Source organism: Sus scrofa, chromosome 1, assembly GCF_000003025.6.
Source record: "Sus scrofa isolate TJ Tabasco breed Duroc chromosome 1, Sscrofa11.1, whole genome shotgun sequence".
In the NCBI taxonomy this organism is placed as follows: Eukaryota; Metazoa; Chordata; class Mammalia; order Artiodactyla; family Suidae; genus Sus; species Sus scrofa.
In genome coordinates this window covers 220,886,637-220,906,630 of record NC_010443.5, presented here as the reverse complement: position 1 = coordinate 220,906,630, position 19,994 = coordinate 220,886,637, and the positions used below count along the sequence as shown (strand labels likewise).

Below are 19,994 nucleotides of genomic sequence, written 5' to 3'. Positions count from 1 at the left end.
CAGGCAAAGATTATAATGGTGCAAAATATGTTTATTAAGATGTATATGTTATAAAGAAGTATTAATTAAATAGAAAGGAGTTCCTGCTGTGGTGCAGTGGGTTAAGAATCCGATTGTGGGGATGTGGGTTCTATACATGGCCTAGTGACGTGGGTTAAAAGATCTGGCAGAGGTTGCAACTGAGGCTCTGATTCAGTCCCTGGCCTGGGAACTTCCATATGCTATGGTATGGCCATTAAAAAAATTCAATAGCAAACACCTAGACTAATACCTATAACCAGTGTTTAAGGGGGGTAGGAACAGGGCAGCTCACTTTTCTGCCAACTTGTTATGGCAGAGATGCAGGGACAGTGATCTGGGGCAGGGCCTCTCCCAACCTTGCCGTTCCTGCTGTTTCAGAAGGGCGCCCTGGCTCTGCTCTTTGAACCCCCTCCTGGTGGCAGCTTCCCCGGAGCGGGAGGGTGGGGAAGGGGCTCCTCTTGCTTGTCACCACGCTCTGTAGAAGATGTTCCAGAGCTGCCCCTGGAGGGCACAGAGCTGGTCTCTGGATCTTCCCTCTGGTCTGACCCCACCTCCACCGAAGGGCCTAAGTCCAGCAGCATGTCCTCTATCTCTGACTTGACTCTCTTGCTAAGACTCGACTTTCCTCCTAACTCTTCACCAGAGCAAAAATCTTAATAAGGTTGCCTTGTGGCTTTGGGTATCAGTTTGTTTAGGGGGAGCAGCATGAGGTGTTTTCAGAACAAAGAGCTTCATGGTGATTCCTAGAAAAAAATTGACTCTAGCGTAGATCATTGTAATTTTTTAAAGCCAGACTTCTTAGAGATTAGTGGGGAGGGTATTGAATTGTCTACCAAAAGAAACCATTGACTTTTTATTGTAGAGTTGAGACTTCCTGTAAGTCTCCCTATAAAGTCATGCAAGCCACAAATAATTATTGGGCACCTACTAAGTGCAAAACCTATACAATTAAAAAAAAAAAAAAAAAAGCTAGAGGAGTCTAGTGGACCAGCATCCTGGAATCCAAAGGCTCTTCCATTTTGCTGCCTTGCATGCATGGTGAGAGCTGCCTTAACCGCTTTTAGTCTATCTGCAGCCTCTGGAGATTTGTGGCCCAATCATAGATTCCTGTCCTGTTGTGAAACAGGAATAACATTTGTGACACTAGAACAAACTCACGATGAATGGCTGGTTCCACTGACCAACAGCTCAATTTCACTTCTGCATTTAATTGCCTGCAAAAGCTGTTTATTGCCTGGTGCCCTCCTCCACGGCAACATTACCTCTTAAATAAACATGTTGTACCAGGTTGACGAGGGAGAAGTGCATATCAAGTGAGCAGAAATAAATATGGGAGGACTCTGGGCTATACCTGGGATCTCCTTTTAGCCCCCATGGCACGTGCCCCCTGGACTAGTTTTTCAGAAGCTCGTGCGACCAGCGATGGAGACCCATGGTCCTGCCACAGCTGGGGTGGTCATGTGGCCACAGAGGTGCTTTCTCTCCTGGTTCTTTTGGGCTCAGTCTGAAGTGTCTCAAAATATGACTGACCATTTATGATTGTGCTCCTCACTGAATGCATTCAGTTGTTAAGTAAACATACAGTGAGGTCCCACTACGTGCTAGGGATCTAGCGCTGAATCAGACAGACAAAAATGAGAAAAGTAGGTCTTGAACTGGCTGTTTTTACTGGTAAATAAGAAGGGAGGTTGGGGATCGTCTAAGTAACCCTGGCTTCAGAGCTGAGACACAGGCTGGCAGGAAATCAGATTCTGCCGTCTAGACCTAGGAGTACAGAGAAAGGCGCCCCCTTGTGGACTTTATTGGGATGGCCCTTTAGCACTTACCTGCTAAGGGCCACAGGGCCCAGCCCTGCACTTGTAAAAGCCACCCCTTTTGACTGTCTTGGTGGCAGACCCACTGTACCAGCCCTGCCATCCTGTATCAAGCAGTTTGGCAGGGGGGCCCTGGTTTTCATACCATCCTCTCTATTTTTTTTTTTTTTTTTTGCTTTTTAGGGCCACACTTGTGGCAGCTGTAAATTCCCAGGCTAGGGGTTGGAGCTGCAGCTTCTGGCCTGTGTGCGCCACAGCCACAGCAGTGTAGGATCTGAAACACATCTGTGATCTACTTAGACCATAGCTCACGGCAACACTAGTTCCTTAACCCACTGATTGAGGCCAGGGATTGAACCTGCATCCTCATGGATACTAGTATACTAGTCGGGTTTGTTTCCTCTGAGTCACAAAGGGAACTCCTGTCACCTCTTTTTATTAACATGGTTCAGCATCAGAACAACCTGTTAGCTGAGAGAATGCTGAGCTGTGACTTACGGAGCCTGTGGGTGCGGGCACAGTCCCAAAGCCTTCACATCTCTGCCCTGGGAGTCCCCAGGAGATCCAGAGCGGTGGGGATAGGCAGCCAGGGCTTAAACCTGACTCCTGTTCCCAGGGAGACAGTATTCATTAATTAAGCCATTGATTTTTAATATTTCTAAATTTAAAAACCGGTATATCTGGGAAAAGGTAGTAGAATGCAAAATCCACTTCAGTTTTGAAGATGAAGCAGGAGAGACTTGAGGTAATTTTGTGCTTGCGTCAGGCCAGTGAGCTCCCATGTCATTCCCCCTGGTCTGAGGAGACTCCAGGTAATTTTGGCTGGGAAAGATGAAGTGACTGGCCTGAGGAACACAGTCCCAAGCCTGGGCCTTCTTTCTTGGGGTTAACACTCAGAATCCACTCGGCTGCCCTTCCAGTTAAACCAGCCCCGGCTTTCCTTTTTAGGCAAACTGGTTATTACCACTATTTGTTGGTAAGCAAACACTGACAGGCTTTCTCTTCTGGAAAGAAAACTCAGAAAGTCCTCAAGCCCACAGAAGGCCATGTTCAGTTTTAAACATTTAGAGCAATTTCTTTCCTTAGGAAAAGGGAATTAAATTAGATAAGGTATTTGCCTTGAGCTGTTAGGGCTAAGCACCCTAATTTATTTTTTGAAGGGAAGTTATGGGGTCATACATTTCTGTTGATGTTGCTATGATGTGGTTTATTTATTTTGTATCCGGCTATTTTGGTGAACCCTGTAATTCTAATTTATAGTTGATTATTCTAAGGTTTCTAGGTTAGGCAATTATTTCAGAGAAAAGCGTTGATATATTTTTCTTCTTCCTCTCAAATACCTCCTGTTCTAATTTATGTTCTTGGTGCATATAATTCAGTTTACCTGAATGCAGGATGTTACCTGTGCTGGTTTATGGAGAAATGAAGAAGATAAAGCTAAGGTGTTTTTTTTTTTTAATAGCTAAGTTATTCTATTCAAAAATTGAGACTGTACCCTTTCAACTTTTTTTTGATAAAGTAAGGATTTCTTTTTCTTTTTTTCATAAATGCCCTTTCTTTCCAATATAAATAGTTGGCAGATCTATCTCTGTCTCCTCCACCCCCTTTTAAAAAAGTTGAACTAGGAGCTCCTGTCATGGCTCAGCGGAAATGAATCTGACTAGCATCCATGAGGACGAGGGTTCAGTCCTTGGCCCTGCTCAGTGGGTTAAGGATCCAGCATTGCCATGAGCTGTGGTGTAGGTCGCAGATGTGGCTTGGATCTGGCATTGCTGTGGCTATGGCATAGGCTAGCAGCTATAGCTCCGATTCGACCCCTAGCCTGGGAACCTCCATGTGCTGCAGGTGTGGCCCTAAAAAGACCAAAAAAAAAAAAAAAAGTTGTAGTAGTCTGAAATCCAGAGAGAGTCTGAAAACCATGGCACCTGGCATTGTGTCCCCATGACCACAGCAGAGTTCCTGAGGGTCTTCAATGCCCTGCCTTGAGCAGTTGTCCCAGCCTCACTCTTTTTGGGCAGAGTGCTTTCGTCTTTTGCTGTCTTTTTTTTTTTTTTTTTTTTTTGTCTTTTGTTGTTGTTGTTGTTGTTGTTGCTATTTCTTGGGCCGCTCCCGCAGCATATGGAGGTTCCCAGGCTAGGAGTCCAATCGGAGCTGTAGCCACCGGCCTACGCCAGAGCCACAGCAACGCGGGATCCAAGCCGCGTCTGCAACCTACACCACAGCTCACGGCAACACCGGATCGTTAACCCACTGAGCAAGGGCAGGGACCGAACCCGCAACCTCATGGTTCCTAGTCAGATTTGTTAACCACTGTGCCACGACGGGAACTCCTTTTGCTGTCTTTTTATCTCAAGTCTGTGGATGCCCTTATGCTAGTCCAGCCTTTTGTGGGGCCCTCTCATGTGCACCCCAGGTAGGTCCTGCTTTCAGGCACAGTGAGGACACAGGGTTTGGGCTTCCCAGCTCAGAAGACTGGTCTTGGGGAAATCATCTGTTTAAACTTGGAAGTCATTACCAGCCACCCCAATTTTAAAGCCAGTGACATGAAGGTGTCAGGCTTCCCCAAGTTTGGGGTCACATGGCCTCTTCTGTGAACTTTCCTTTAAATGGCATGTCAGGTCTTAGCTGCATCTGTAATTTTCTCTTCTGAAACATAATTCCTGACCAGGTTCTTCTCGTTTAAGGAGAAAAATGATAAACCCAGTTCTCTTGGTCCTTTACATCATATTACTCCTGTAGGAAAAAACTCCTCATGCACAGGGCTCCTGAGGGGAGCAGTGGGCCTGGGAAGCTTTAATAAAGTATAGTCAATTTACAATTTTGTGATAATTTCTGCTGTACAACAAAGTGATTTAGTTATACATATATACATGTCTATTGTTTTTCATACCCTTTTCTTATATAGATTATCATAGAATATCGGCTTGAGTTTCCTGTGCTATATACAGTAGGTTCCTGTTGGCCAATCATTCCATAAACCTCAGTGTGCATCCCTCCTCCCTCAACTTGTCCCCTTCAGTATCTGTGAGTTTGTTTTCAAAGTCTATGAGTCTATTCCTGTTCTGCAAATAAGTTCGTTTGTATCTTTTTTTACTTTCCACATAAAAGTGATATCATTTGTTTGTCTTTCTCTGATTTATTTCACTTAGTATGAGAATCTCTAGGTCCCTCTGTGTTGCTGCAAATGGCATTATTTCGTTTTTTTTTTTTTTTTTTTAATTGTCTTTTGTCTTTTGTCCTTTTAGGGCTGTACCAGTGGCATATGGAGGTTCCCAGGCTAGGGGTCTAACCAGAGCTGTTGCTGCTGACCACCTACACCCAACAGCTGTACTACACCACAGCTCACAGCAACGCCGGATCCCTAACCCACTGAGCGACGCCAGGGATCGAACCTGCAACCTCATGGTTCCTAGTTGGATTTGTTTTTGCTTTGCCATGATGGGAACTCCTCATTCTTTTTTTTTTTTTTTTTGACTTGAGTAATACTCCATTGTCTGAAAATAGAACTACCATATATGTCCCAGCAGTCACACTCCTGGGCATCTGTCTGGGAAAAACCATAATTTGAAAAGGTACAGGCACCCCACTCTTCATTCCAGCACTATTTACAATAGCCAAGAGCAGAAGCAACCTAAATGTCCTTCACCAAGGAATGATAAAGACAATGTGGTACATAGAGTCCTGGCTTTCTGTTGCTAAATGACCTCCTCTTTGAGAGAGGTGTAATTGCCCCGAAAGAATTGCTGCTTTGTCTCATTCTAGATGAGTACAAGCCATGATTATGACTGACGTGGTCTGATTTTTATTACTCCTTTTTTGGCAGGAAGGGTTGCTTTCTTATACAGACTATGAAAGTTGAATGATTTTCAGGCTTTTGATCCCATAGGAGGGCCATTGTTTGCAAGAATTGGTGCCAGTGTTGACAGTATTCCTGGTGGCTCATGGTCTGGAACCAGGGCTGAGGGAGCTGAACTCAGACAGTGAGAGGTGGGCTGAGGAACGTTCCTTCACTGCAGCTGTGTGCAGGAGAATGATTTTTGCAGAGTATTTTGCTTACAAAAGTGTGGATTACACATGAAAATGGAACTGGTCCCTGGAAACCCCAGGCAATGACCGAGGCAGCTTTGACTCAGAGAAGATCTTGGGGGCAGCAGCTTTGGCACCTAGTCATCCTAAATGATTGATTCTCAGCCTGAAGAAAGTGGTCCAGTAACATCCCAGGAGATCCCGATGGAAAGCAACCTTGAATTCTTAGGAACCTTAGGGAGACTCCAGTAAATCCTGGACTGTCCTTTAGGGTCATTTCCATTCTTACGTGAATTCAGTTTAATCTGCAAACCCTGGAAAGGGCTGGTCTATGCCAGGGATGACTCCACAATTCAAATAGAGGCACAAAGAAAGACATCAGTCTGTTGTGAGATTTTTGCATAATGACTGACCCAATAGCATCAGGTTAGTAAATAATACAGTCATTTGGGGATTCTGTAGTCTACTTGAAAATTAGATGGTTAGATCACAGTTTTTAAAAGCTTCCAGATTTGATTTAGTTGGGCTGGTAGCCAAAAATCTTATCTCTTTATATTTGCCTTTTTAGCTTACTTTTTTCCTGAGTAGATGTGAGTCATGGTATAAAATTCATTGCTTTTCAGAATGTTTAAGTATGTGGATGAGCAACTCTCAAATTTCTTTGGAATCCATATTTCTGTGGCCTGTTAAATGGCCCTCATTAGTTGAATAAAGACCAAAATCAGAGCTCCTGCTGTGGCTCCATGGGTTAAGAACCTGACATAGTGTCTCTGGAGGATGCAGGTTCAATCCCTGGCCTCGCTCAGTGGGTTGAGGATCCAGCCTTGCCACAAGCTGTGGTTGTCGATGTGGCTCGGATCTGGCATTGCTGAGGCTATGGTGTAGGCCGGCAGCTGCAACTCCAATTTGACCCCTAGCCTGGTAACTTCCTTATGCCACCGCCACTGGTTCGGCCATAAAAAGGAGGAAAAAAAAAAAAAGGACCAAAATCAAGGGAATGCATTATAGAGGCTGATTTGCCCTATTTTTTGAGCTATATTAGGAATACGGAAGTAGAAAACAAAATGAAGGGTTATGAAAATCTCCATCATGTTGCAGACCACATATAAGAAAGTCCTTTGTGCATTTATCATTCATTCATTGAGTGCCGGGCCCTGTGCTGGACTGTCCCTCCTGTGCCAGCTCACAGACAGGTGAGAAGACTCGAAGGCCACACATGGTTCTCTGATGGCTGCTGTAATCAGTCTCAGGTTCCTTGGGGCTGTGGTGCCTTGTGGAAAGGTAAGCCCTGTGCATGATGGCCCAGGAGTGGGGCGAGGTGGGGGTTGGGGGGAGGACTGTATTTCTATCACTGTGGTCCTTTAGAACGCTCACTGCACGGTGCTAAGCAGATGGACTTAGTTTATTATTTAAAAAGTGCTCTGCAGTGAGTGCAGCCTCTCACTGCCTGCACCCGGGCCGGGTTGCTCTCAGCATCCCCACCCCCTTGGGAGACCCTGACCCTGAGCATATCTCCCTGCGAGGCACAATCTCCTGGGAGGGGCGTTCAAAAGAAGGCTGAGGAGCAGGGGAAAAGGGACTGTCTCCTCACTATTTCTCACACCGTTTTTTATCACATTCCTTCTCGTACTCTTTTTGGCAATTCTTAGCCAATCCTGGGAGAAGGAAGGCAGACATCATATCTTGATGTCTTAGGTAATCGTATGAAACCAAAAAATGTGAAGGAGTGTTTTCTCTGTCTCTCTCCATTCGATAGTGTCAGTGTAGTTTCTTGAGTTAGTTTTAAATTTTATTGGAATTGGAATTCCTGTCATGGCTCATCGGAAACGAATCTGACTAGTATCCGTAAGGACGCAGGTTTGATCCCTGGCCTCGCTCAGTGGGTTAAGGATCTGGTGTTGCTGTGAACTGTGGTAAAGGTCGCAGATGTGGCTCAGATCCCGAGTTGCTGTGGCTGTGGTGTAGGTCGGCAGCTGTAGCTCTGATTTGACCCCTAGTCTGGGAACCTCCACATGCTGCAGGTGCAGCCCTAAAAAGAAAAAAAAAAAAGTAAATTTTATTGGAATATAGTTGACTTACAAAGTTGTATTAATTTCAGCCATACAGCTAAGTAAATCAGCTATATATGTACTTAACATGTCTGTGTGTATGTGTATATATTTTGTTTGTTAGGGCTGTACCTGTAGCATGTGGAAGTTCACAGGCTAGAGGTTGAATTGGAACTACAGTTGCCGGCCTACACCACAGCCACAGCAATGAGAGATCCAAGCCACATCTGCACTACAGCTCCTGGTAGCGCTGGATCCTTAACCTCCTGAGTGAGGCCAGGAATTGAACCCACATCCTCATGGATTCTAGTCGAGTTCGTTAACCCCACTGAGCCACAACAGGAACTCTACCTTTACAGTTTCTTTTCCTATGTAGGTTACCACACAGTACTGAGTAAATTTCCCTGTGCTATACAGTAGGTCCTTGTTATGCATCTATTCCATATGTAATAGTGTGTATATCAATCCCAACCCCTAATTTGTCCCTCCCCCCCACAGCATTTCCCCTTTGGTAAACTGAAGTTTGTCTTCAAAGTCTTTGAGTCTGGTTCTGTTTTGTAAGTTCTAGTGTATCATTTCTATTAGATTACACATATTAATGATCAACTTTTTAAATGTGAAAAGTAGAAACACTTCAGACAGGATTTTTCTTTCAGATATCAAACAAGTATTTGTATACTTGAAATAATTTTTAAAGTATGTAATGGGCAGGTTTTTCTGTCTCCCTCTGTTGCTAGGTCTGTGACACCTGTGAAAGGGCTCAGGGTTAAATGGTAATAGACCCAAAAGAGGGGTCCATGGGTGTGATCACCACCCCGCACTGACGCCCCCACAGTGGGAGGCCCGTGGAGGGGCTGCGGCAGGGCAGTTACTGAGCAGCCTCGTGCTGGGCTTTTTGTACCTGCTGCTCCACTCAGCCCGGAAGTGTGGCCTTTCGGGGCCTGGCGACCCCTCTTGTGAGTGAGAAACTGAGGCTCAGGGAGGAGTTCAGTAACTTGCTGTGTCCCAGGCTGGCAAGTGGGAGCCAGAGTTGGCACCTGGATTTATCTCTGCCTTGCTCATTGGCAGCCCACGTTGCTTGGTTTTCATGAGCTGAAGCCCTGAAAAGTGTTAAATAATTTTTTTAACATTTTATTAGAAGATACATCTTACATATTGTTTTCTGAGACTTGACGTGTTAGAGAGTGGGGGAAAGTCCTCGTCCTCACAGCATCAACCATGTTTGTCACATGTGCTCATACACACACATACCCAGACTTCTGTGCACTCAAGGACAGATTTTTGGTCATTGTTATGTTGTTTGGTTACTTTGAGGAGACTCTCCATCGTGGTTTTGGAGGGGAAGGGCCTGTCCATGCCACTAACCCAGCGTGTGTTGGGTGTGAAGTGCCATCAGCGTCACCAGCTTGCATTCTGGTGTTTGGTGCCGCTTGGGGTTAAGTGCACACGCACATGTGCTTACACTTAGAAGGTGGCCCCAGACAGTCTCACCTTGCCCTTCAAGCAGTCTATCATGTTCAGTCCTCATAAGATACCCTTCACACTGCTGATTTATGCTAAAAGTATCCTAATGTTTCTGACAGCTCATGTGTGACATGAATATAATCCATATTTCTTAGAGCAGCTAATCCCAGTGGCTTATTTCCCAATACTGCTGATGGGGCTATATCTCTTGGTGTCGCAGCCGGTGAGATTCTGATGGTAACATATTGTTTGTGGGTCACTAGTTTTGTCTACAACAGTAGGTTGGAACAGAGTAGCAAAGGTTAATTAAGTTTGTCCATCAAGATGGGAACAGAAATGGATGCCTCTGATACTTCTGGTTTTGAAATCAAAATTCCTGAATGTGCGGTTACAGGCATCTTTACTGCTCATTTTCAGACTGACTACCCCCTAACCCCCCGTTGCAGTTTCTTCTTTGATCTTGGAGCAGTGAAAATGTGAAGAGTTGTTCAAGGTCAAAGACAATGAGTAGGTCTTTCTTAGAAGCAGATGTCTTCACTTTAAAGTGGGAAAGGTGACTTGGTTTAGTAGAGAGAAGCTTCCAAGGCGGACATGCCTTGGGTCCTGCGCCTTGGCTTAATGCCTTTGTGAGCAGAAGCAAATCTGATGTCTCTCAGCAGTTCTCTCTACGTTGATCACCTCATGAGGGCTCAAGTCTCTGTATTTTCCATTCCACCTCCAGACTCACCCCTCACCCCCACCCCGCACTTATTGACTGTGAGATGTGGCAAGTTACATTTTCTCAGGAAAGTTAGAGTAAGTGGGTCATCCTTCCATAGCCCCATCCACCTGTCCTCAGAGGTGTAATATAATGATATAATGATTTCAGAGACTTGCATGTTAGACAGTGGAGAGTACTGTGTCTTTTTTTTTTTTTTTTTTTTTTTTTTTTTGCTTTTTAGGGCTGCACCTGTGGCATATGGAGATTCTCAGGCTAGGGGTCCAATCAGCAGTAGCTGCCTGCCTACGCCGCAGCCACAGCAATGCGGGATCCAAACCTCATTGGCGACCTACAGCACAGCTCACCAAAGCATGGGATCCTTAACCCACTGAGCAAGGGCAGGGATCAAACCTGCGTGCTCATGGATGCTAGTCAGATTTGTTAACCACTGAGCCATGATGAGAACTCCAAGAGTACTGTGTCTTGATAGTTATTAATTCAGTTTTTAAAATACAAACCCCAGCTCTTTTACTGAAGCTATTTCCTGTTGGCTTTTATGTAAACGTTGCTTGCATTTCTGCCTGGCTCTGCATGAGTGCCGTTGGGAAGTCAGGGTTTGTGTTTTAGAGATTTGTGAATCAGACAGCACTTTCTGATCCTGCAGCGGCAAAATCTTGCAGAGATTTATGGTTCGAGTAAATGAGGAGGGCACTGGGCTTGTCCCAGAGGCTGTTTCCAAATGGCCCGCCCCTCTCTCTTTTGTGAACCCCTGGAATGCAACAGAACCCTCCCAGGTTCCACAGAAAGGAACCTTTCTCAGAGTTTGGCTTTTCCTCACTCTGTATCTATTTTTAAATGTTCTTACTTCCCTTCACCTGCTTCATACACCAGGGTCTTTCAAACATTTTAGACCAAAATCCTCAGTAAGAAATGTTTTTTATGTATATGTGTGTGTGTATTTATGTAGTATATATTTATACCTATATATAAATGAAAATGAAAACTTTATAAAAACAGCTTACTATACTGTATACAGTGAATTCTCATATCTCTGTTCAGCTTTATTGGTTAATTCTAATCATTTCTAAACTGTTCTTAGAAATACGTATTTGCTTTTTTGCCTTTTCAGGGCTGTACCCTGGCATTTGGAAGTTCCCAGGCTAGGGGTCGAATCAAATCTGTAGCTGCTGGCCACAGCCACAGCAACACAGGATCTGAGCTGCATCTGTAACCTACATCGCAGCTCACAGCAAGACCGGATCCTTAATGCACTGAGCGAGGCCAGGGATCAAACCCACAACCTCATGGTTCCTAGTCGAATTCTTTTCTGCTGAGCCATGATGGGAACTCTGGATATACATATTTGCCAGTTGAAGCTGTTGAATTATTTTGAGGCACAGAGTAAAACACTGTCTGGAAGAGTAAACTTTGTTCTGTCTGTACCACAGATGCTGATGGTGAAAACAACCAAATGAGCAGTAGTACAAGTTTTAGGAAATTAATTTGGGTTCTTTTTAAATGTGGGGATATTCACATCTTACTTGTTTTTTCACTAAAAACAAGAAAAGTAGACCATTAATAAATAAATGCAAGTGCATCCTGAGATCATCCTCCGTTTCCACCTTTAAATTTTATAAGTGGTGTGAATTCCCACGCTTTGTCCCCCCCGGGGTGGATGTTTCTCCCATGGTTCATCTTAAGGCTTTTTTTTTTTATATTTTTTAAATTGAGAGTTCCATTGTGGTGCAGTGGAAATGAATCTGACTAGGAACCATGAGGTTGCGGGTTCGATCCCTGGCCTCCCTCAGTGGGTTAAGGATCCAGTGTTGCTGTGAGCTGTGGTGTAGGTCACAGATGTGGCTTGGATCCTGCATTGCTGTGGCTGTGGTGTAGGCCAGCAGCTATAGCTCTGATTGGACCCCTCGCCTGGGAACCTCCACATGCCACTAGTGTGGCCCTAAAAAGCAAAACAAAACAAACAAAAAAATTGACTGGTGTAAGTGCTACCTGGAATTCAGCTCCTTTTCTTCGATTCTTTTTTGAAAAGCCCACCCACACAAGTTCCGTGTCATAGGCTCTGAAGCTTTGGGAAATATGGGGTTTACAGTTTCAAAGATCTCAGATACATCATTCCTTCAGTTATTTGTCCTCTCTGCTCTTTGCGTATGCATCTTCTTTCTCCTTGCCTCTCCCTCCCACCTCCTCCCTGCGGAGAAACAACTGTTGTGTCCTGTAATGCCTAAGTGCTGACCCTCCAAGGCAACTCCTTCTTGGCATTGAGGGAGCCCAGGGCTCTGTGGGAACCCTTCCAAGGGCTTGGCTCCTCAGGAGGCCAGTCTCCCTTTGTTTCCTTTTCTCTTCCTGCCTCTAGGGAGGGGTGTGAAGGAGCACCTAAGAGAAAGCAAGCTGAGCCCCGTGGAGTTAACTCCTAAGGAAGTTAGGAGAGGGAAGTCTCGCCTCCAGGGGACTAGAGGGACAGGGAAGAGGGAGGGGTGCATTGCAGCTGTAGGGACTCACTTGTGGCACGTGACTCAGCTTTGTGCCCACTGCTGTTGGGGTAATCTCTGAGGTGTGTGCACAACAGCAGACACTAAATGTGTGGGATCCAAGAGGATGAATGAGGTGCGCAGTTCAGAAGGTGAAAGGGCACTTGCTTTTCAGGGGAAGCACCTGGCCCAGGTGAGTCCTCGGACCAAGAGGGCTCTCAGGTGAGCGTGGGAACAGGCATCCCATTCAAATGGCTTGAAAAGAAGCTTCTCTTAAAACTGAAGAAATCCTTCAATGAGGGCAAAAGTCAGCCTCAGCCTCCACTCTGAACATCACCAGGAGACCCAGAATTTGACAGCGTGAGAAAAGCCCTGCTTTGTTGTAAAACCAAAGTTTTCTCCCATGTGTGGCTATTGTAAGCCGCGTGTCAGTGCTGGGGCATCTCCACACTCTGTGTTTAAATATCAGAGTTTGCAATTAGGAATATTATTCTGTTAAATCACTTCTCTTATGAAGACTGTTCCCTTTCTTTGTCAGCTACTCTCATTCTGTGCAGCTGAGCCATGCTTGATAAAAACTGGATGGCAGCTTGTTCTTCAGGAAACTTTTTTTAAGCCATTTCCAGGATGGAGTGTTGGGTTCAGTGTAAGGCCAGACTCTCTTCCTGTCTGAAGCATTAATAGATGACCAGTGAGTAGTAGTTGGGAATTTTTTTAAAGGAAGTGAGATCTAACATTTTTACATTCTGTTGGGATTTTACTGTTACTATAAAAAAAAGGTGACTGCGGTATATTAGAAGGAAACCTATGGTTCAGATTTATTGTGCTATATATTCTCAGCAGTTTAATAAAATAAAACCCAAAGCTCTTAGGTTTTCCTCTGGGGTGAACACTAACACCTTGCCCATTCTCCGCCTGCCCAGCTTCCACCCATAGGTCATGCTTGGGTTCAGAGACTTGGGGTGGGTGATAAGATTATAAAACATGCCTCTTGCTTGCCAGCTACCATGTGCTAGTAATAACAGTAGCCATGATTTACTGGAATCTGGGGCGTTTAGGTTTTGCTTGGTTTGTTTGTTTAATTTAAAGGAATGAAAAATAACATCTTGAGAAGAAACAAGGCAGCATTGCACAAAGGAGAGGAAATTATATCCTTTCAGTGGAACACAACAGTTCCTTTCATTTGCTAGCACCTCTTATCCCTCCGTAGGACTTCGCTGTTTTAGCTGCTTTAGGTGAGGTGCTGAGCACGAGGGCTAGTACTAGGCTACTTTAAAACAAGTTTTCTCAAGCTTGGCACTGTTAGAATGTTGGGCTGGGAGTTCCCATAGTGGCTCAGTGGTTAAAACGACTGGTATCCATGATGATGTGGGTTCGATCCCTGGTCTTACTCAGTGGGTTAAGGGTCCTGTGTTGCCGTGAGCTGTTGGTCACAGACGTGGTTCAGATCCCGTGTTGCTGTGGCATAGGCCAGCAGCTGTCGCTCCAATTTGATGCCTAGTCTGGGAACCTCCATGTGCCGTGGCTGCGGTCCTAAAGAGACAAAACAAAACAGTGTTGGGCTGGATAATTCTGTGCTGTGGAGGCTGCCCAGTGCATTGGACGATGGTTAGCAGTGCTCCGGTCTCTGCTCACCAAATGCTAGTAGCAGCCCCCAACTCCCTTCCAGATTGTGACAAGTCAAAAGTGTCTTCAGACTTTGCCACATGTCCCCTGGGGGACAGATTGCCCCAGGGGAGTACTGCTGGTTTAAGGTAAAACAGCATGTTTCAATGGTTTATTTACCCATTTTTGTCTAAGCCTAACGTAGCAGATTCTGACTTTTCTTTTTTAATTAGAAGAGGTCAAGAGGAGATGTAGAGTTTTAAGTTGCATTTTTCCATGCCTTTTTCTGGACTTTCTGGGTGAATCATGATTCAGTTTTCCCTGTTTCAGAGCTTTACATGTGCCCTTAGAAATGCATCGAATCGGCCTTCTTTCTAATGTTCAAGTTGTCGCATAGCTGGTTGTTTGTAGATCAGTCTTCTACTTGGGAGCAAGTAAGTTGATTGAGAGCCTCAATGAACTCACATTTTAATAACTTTAGGTGAAGTCTGACCCTTTATCTTCTTTTGCTAGAGGTTTTCATCTCGGGATTCACTGGAGAAGTTGAAAGTCTGAGTTTGATTAACTCAGTAACTATTTCTAAGTAATGTTTGTTATGTAATACTTTCTGAAAACATAGAAAAGGAATTAAGGGAAAAAAGCATTTACATGGATTTGAAATTGTGTTTATTTTCCGATAAGCTTTGGTCAAAAGAGGAAAAATACTCCACAGTTTATCTGAATCTCTATTCAGATTTTATATACATGGAATTAGCAGCAGTTGACTAGTCTTCAGACTTAAACTCTCTATGTCTTTAGTTATTACTAGGGATTTCATACTTCTCTGGGTGTGCGAAATACATAGGTAATTGTAGAACACTGGTTCTTAATCTTGGTGTCATGTTGGAATTCCCTGGGGAGCTTTGAAAAAGACCAGGGTGTGGGCTACAACCAGACCAGTGAAATCTGATGCTCTAGGGGTGCAGCCCAATTGGCAGTGCTGGATACCCGCCTCCCCACATTCCAGTGGGAGTGGAGGCTGAGGACCAGGGTACATTTTTATAAATAAAGTTTTATTGAAACATAGCCATGCCCATTTATTTGCTGATTGTCTAGAGACCCGTGGCTTGGAAAGCCTAAGAGATTTACCCTTTGGCCATTTACCAAAAGAAGTTTGCTGACCCTTGTTCTAGACTCACAGTGAAAATTTAACACAAAGATGTTACATAAGATTCACAGTAAAAGAAAAAATTCAGCATTTTGCAGAGCCTGCAGGGTCAAATCCTGTTAGTTTTCTTGTACATGGGGGAAATGGAAAGGCATTTTCCCCTGCAAATTGACTGGAAGATATTGTCACACCAAAGAGAGATGCCCAGCCTGGGGAGGACGCATGAGTTACATTAGGGCACCCTGTCCTTAAAAGTTGGCACTTGGTTTCTAACTCATTGCTCATGACTTTGGTTGTATAATTGACCCGAGGGCGGTTTATAGAGGCAGAAATGGCTTTTTAATGCAAAGCGTATTTGAGTTTGTACTACCCCTGCAGCAATTCTAGATGGTGCAGACCCCTGAAAGAAATCTTTTAGCTCTGGAGAATCTCATATATAAAGAGAAAAATAATGAAACAATTTAAATGCTCTTTACATCATTTCCACCTTCCCTGAGTTTAGGTGGAAGGTTGGTGGTTGCAAATAGTTGGTCAAAAGAGTTGTTTAGAAGATCCTTCTTTGGTCACAGCCCCTAAAGAATCCAAGTATGAGGGAAAGGATTATTTATTCTAGTCCCTTGAGCAGAATCGGCATCTCCTGATTGGAAGCTGATTGAGAGCTTGTCGAACTGTGAGGCCCCCACCCCAGACTTACTGAATCAGAATCTCCTTCTTAACAAGATCCCCAGGCTGTTTGAATACACAGTAAGAGAGCCCTGGGAAGCACTAGTCTAATTGATAACTGGGTCTGTGCAGTAAACTGACCATTGATCCTCACTTTAAATGATTTCATGGCTCCTTAATGGCTTCTCACTCATTAAAGGCAGACAGTTTTTAGCCTTTGGCTATTTCCAAGTATAGCTTGCCTGCACTCTTATTTAGTAGAGATTTATATACTGGTAGAAGATGAAAATGGGGTGATTGAGCAAGAAGAGATACCATTTTATTTGTGTTGAAAAAACAAACTAGAAAGGGTAAAGGGAACTTGCCAGATAAACTTCACTTGTAAGGGAATAATCAACTGGAATGGCATCTTCTTTGCTTCTGCAAGAAAAAATAATCCACCCATTAGAGCAGACACATCTATGCTGGGGAGTAGTTGGGAGGGTCAAAAATGAATCCCTTAAACATCTCAGATTAGCACTAAGAAATCAGGGGTTAGGCCTTCCCACCAAGCAAAGCCATAATGTTCAGAGCCCACGTAGGCCTGCATAACTTAGGAAATTGTCCAGAATTTAGATGTTCATAGAAAATCTTTTTTTTTTTTTTTTTTTTGGTCTTTTTTGCCATTTCTTGGGCCGCTCCTGTGGCATATGGAGGTTCCCAAGCTAGGGGTCTAATCGGAGCTGTAGCTGCCGGCCTAGGCCAGAGTCACAGCAACGCAGGATCCGAGCCATGTCTGTGACCTGTGCAACACTACAGGTCATGGCAACACCGGATCCTTAACTCTCTGAGCAAGGCCAGGGATCAAACCCACAACCTCGTGGTTCCTAGTTGGATTCGTTAACCACTGAGCCATGACGGAAACTCCAAGATGTTCATAGAAAATCTTGAGGAAGCCCAGGACCTGCTTATATCCTGCCAGCCTCTGTCAAGTTAGTCCTGTTTTCTTTATCAAGGAGCATTCTAAAGATTTGCTTGAAAAATATGATTTTGAAATGATTCCGTGATTTTTTTTTGGCAGTGGATCAAGCCAACATTTTTTTCTTTTTTTTTAATTGTTATTTCCCAGTTCTTTTTCCATTGTACAGTGTGGTGACCCAGTTACACATACATGTATACACATACATGTGTTCATGTATACTCATTCCGTAATTCTTAAACAGAATTGGTTTATCCTTATGTTGACATTTTAAATAAAGTTAATACCATGTGAATTTAGTTTTTGAAAGGCAGTATCAGTAATAGAAGGCTAGCTGTTCGTCCCGCTATTCTTTCTGTGAAGATCTGATCATTCATTTACTGCTTACTCTGTGTACCAGGGCCTGTGCAGGATTCAGAACAATTTTAAGTGTTCGTGGAAGTGCAGGAAGAACCAGGAAAGCAGGAGTGGGGACCCCTTTTAAGCTTGGAGGTTCCATATCCTTAGCCTTGAATGAGGGGTCAGGAAGCTGCAAGAACTGTTTCTTAAGTAAAAGCTCCCCACGGTCCCAAAGACAGGGTCTGATAGCCAGAAGAATGCATGGTTGCCACTGTCAGTTGCCACCACTCCTGGAGAAGCTGCATGTGCTTTCCTCTGCCTTCCAGATCTCATTTCATGTCCTATTAGCAGAATCCAAATCACCTCCAGAAGCCTGGTGACAGGAGGGCCTGGGAGACACAGATCCCAGACTTCAGTTCCTTGCTACCAGGAACAGCACAGAATGGAGTGGGAATGGCTCTGAGTGACAGTATCCAGCACGGCCTCATGCTGGCAATAACAGCTGACCCTCACACAGAGTTTGCATGTTTTTTTTCCCCTGGCCGTACTTGGAAGCCACGGCATGTGGAAGTTCCCAGGCCAGGGTTCGAATTCAAGCCGAAGCTGCAGTCTACGCCATAGCTGCAGCAACACGGGATCCTTAACCCATTGCACCAGACCAGGGATTGAACCTGTGCCTCCGTAAAGATAACACCAGATCCTTAACCTGCTGTGCCACAGCGGGAACTCTTGCATTTTTTTAAAAAACACATTCTCTTGATGTGAACACTGTAAGCTAACCAAGTAAGATGCCTGTTTTATACACAAGGAAACATGTAAGGAAGTTAAATAACTTGCTCCTGGTCAAATGCCTGGTCAGTGTTACAGGGGATGGTGTTAACTCCTAGGCATCACTCTGCCATCTTTACCGCCCTTTTGTACTTACTGTTCGAGCATCCTGTGACCAGGTGGAATGAGAGGGGTACTTCAGAGGGGACCCAAGGTTAGAAAAGGCACCCCAGGCTGCATAGGGTCTGTGCACTGGGGGGGCGTAATTGTGGATGAGGATGCTTCCAACTTTAATAGGCTATTCCCTTAATATATCGAATTAGGTTGTTCTTATAATATGCAACTTTGGTCTCAATATATTCCTTTTTTTTCTTAATCAGATGAAAAACTCGGAGACCCGCCATGCCGTGAGTTCCCAGTACAGGATGCATTCTTACTACCCGCCTCCTTCCTACCTGGGCCAGAGTGTGTCCCAGATCTTCACTTTTGAGGACGGCCCATCTTACTCCGAAGCCAAAGCGAGTGGTAAGTTTCTGGTTGCACAGGCTGGATTTGAGGGGGGAGAGAGGACACCTGTCCAGCACCAGGCCTCTTGTCCTCTAACAACTTACCAGTTAGCGGGTGTTGGCAGATGTTGTGTAAGTATCACTGAAAGTAGTTATTATTTGGCTTTGCTGGATTCTTAATGTCATGTTTCTCTTGCCACCGGACACCTGGAGCAGCAAGAATAAGATAGAGACTCAGGCAGTTCCCTTTTGATGCATTGGGTTAAGGATCTGACATTGCCGCAGCTATGGCATAGGTTGAAGCTCTGGTGCAGGTTTGATCCCCGGCCTGGGGAACTTCCACATGCTGTAGGTGCAGCCAAAAAAAAAAAAAAAAAAAAAAGAGATGCCCATCAGAAGCCAAAAAAAAAAAAAAAGTTTTTTCTGAAGGATCAATATGCAGTATCAGGGGCACTTTAAATATGGTTCAATTCCTGATATTTTTGGTGAAATGTATTTCTGAGTATTAAATACTCGTTTTTGAAAACTTTTCCATTTAAAAATTGAAGGTGTGTGTATTCATCTTTTGGGGGAGGAAATAAAATAACATAATAAAGCATTTTTGAATATAGTAGATCTCAGAGTTTATGCAGTAGCAATGCAAATAACTCTGATATAATGGCTTTAAAATAAAAAATGACTGTTTAACAAACCAGAGCACTTGGAAATACGCCATTCCTCAACTTCACTTCTAACATTCTCCTCAATGTTTTTTATGCAATGATCGTCACCTCTTTCATGGCTGCTGTGTTTCCAGACCCTTTTTAAAGTTTTTATATGTAAGCATCATCTTTTGATCTAGGAAAGTGAGAAGTATATGCAGTTGAGGGAGTAAGTGGAAATCAGGGCACTAATGAGTGACTTGGTACATTCTACCATTCTACCATTACACTAGACAAAAGATGCTGGTTTTCCAGAAACAGACTTACAAACATAGGGAACAAACTTGTGGTTGCCAAGTGGGAGAGAGGAGAGAGCGGGATGGACAAGGAGTTTGGGGTTAGCGGATGCAAACTGTTACGTTTAGAATGGATAAACAGGAGTTCCGTTGTGGTTCAGTGGTTAATAAACCAGACTGGCCTTGCTCAGTGGGTTAAGGATCCAGTGTTGCCCTGAGCTGTGATGTAGGTTGCAGGCATGGCTCAGATCTGGCATTGTTGTGGCTGTGGCACCTCCCATCCAACCCCTAGCCTGGGAACTTCCTTAAGCCATAGGTGGGATCCTAAAAAAAGAAAAAAATTAGTATGGATAAACAGTGGGGTCCTGCTGTATATAGCATGGGAACTATATCCAGTCTCCTGGGATAGAACATAGAAGATGTTCTATACATATGTATGACTGAGTCACTTTGCTGTACAGCAGCAGAAATTGCCACATTGTACATAAACTATACATTAATAAAAAAGAAAA

At 44.2% G+C, this 19,994-nt stretch overlaps 1 protein-coding gene across 1 annotated transcript in view; it reads left to right on the top strand.

Annotated features, from left to right (window-relative positions):
- Positions 1-19,994, top strand: part of DMRT1 (doublesex and mab-3 related transcription factor 1) — a 111,958-nt gene that overhangs the window by 46,812 nt on the left and 45,152 nt on the right. The window contains 1 exon segment of the mRNA NM_214111.1: positions 18,420-18,564. Coding sequence (NP_999276.1) covers positions 18,420-18,564 — 145 coding nt within the window.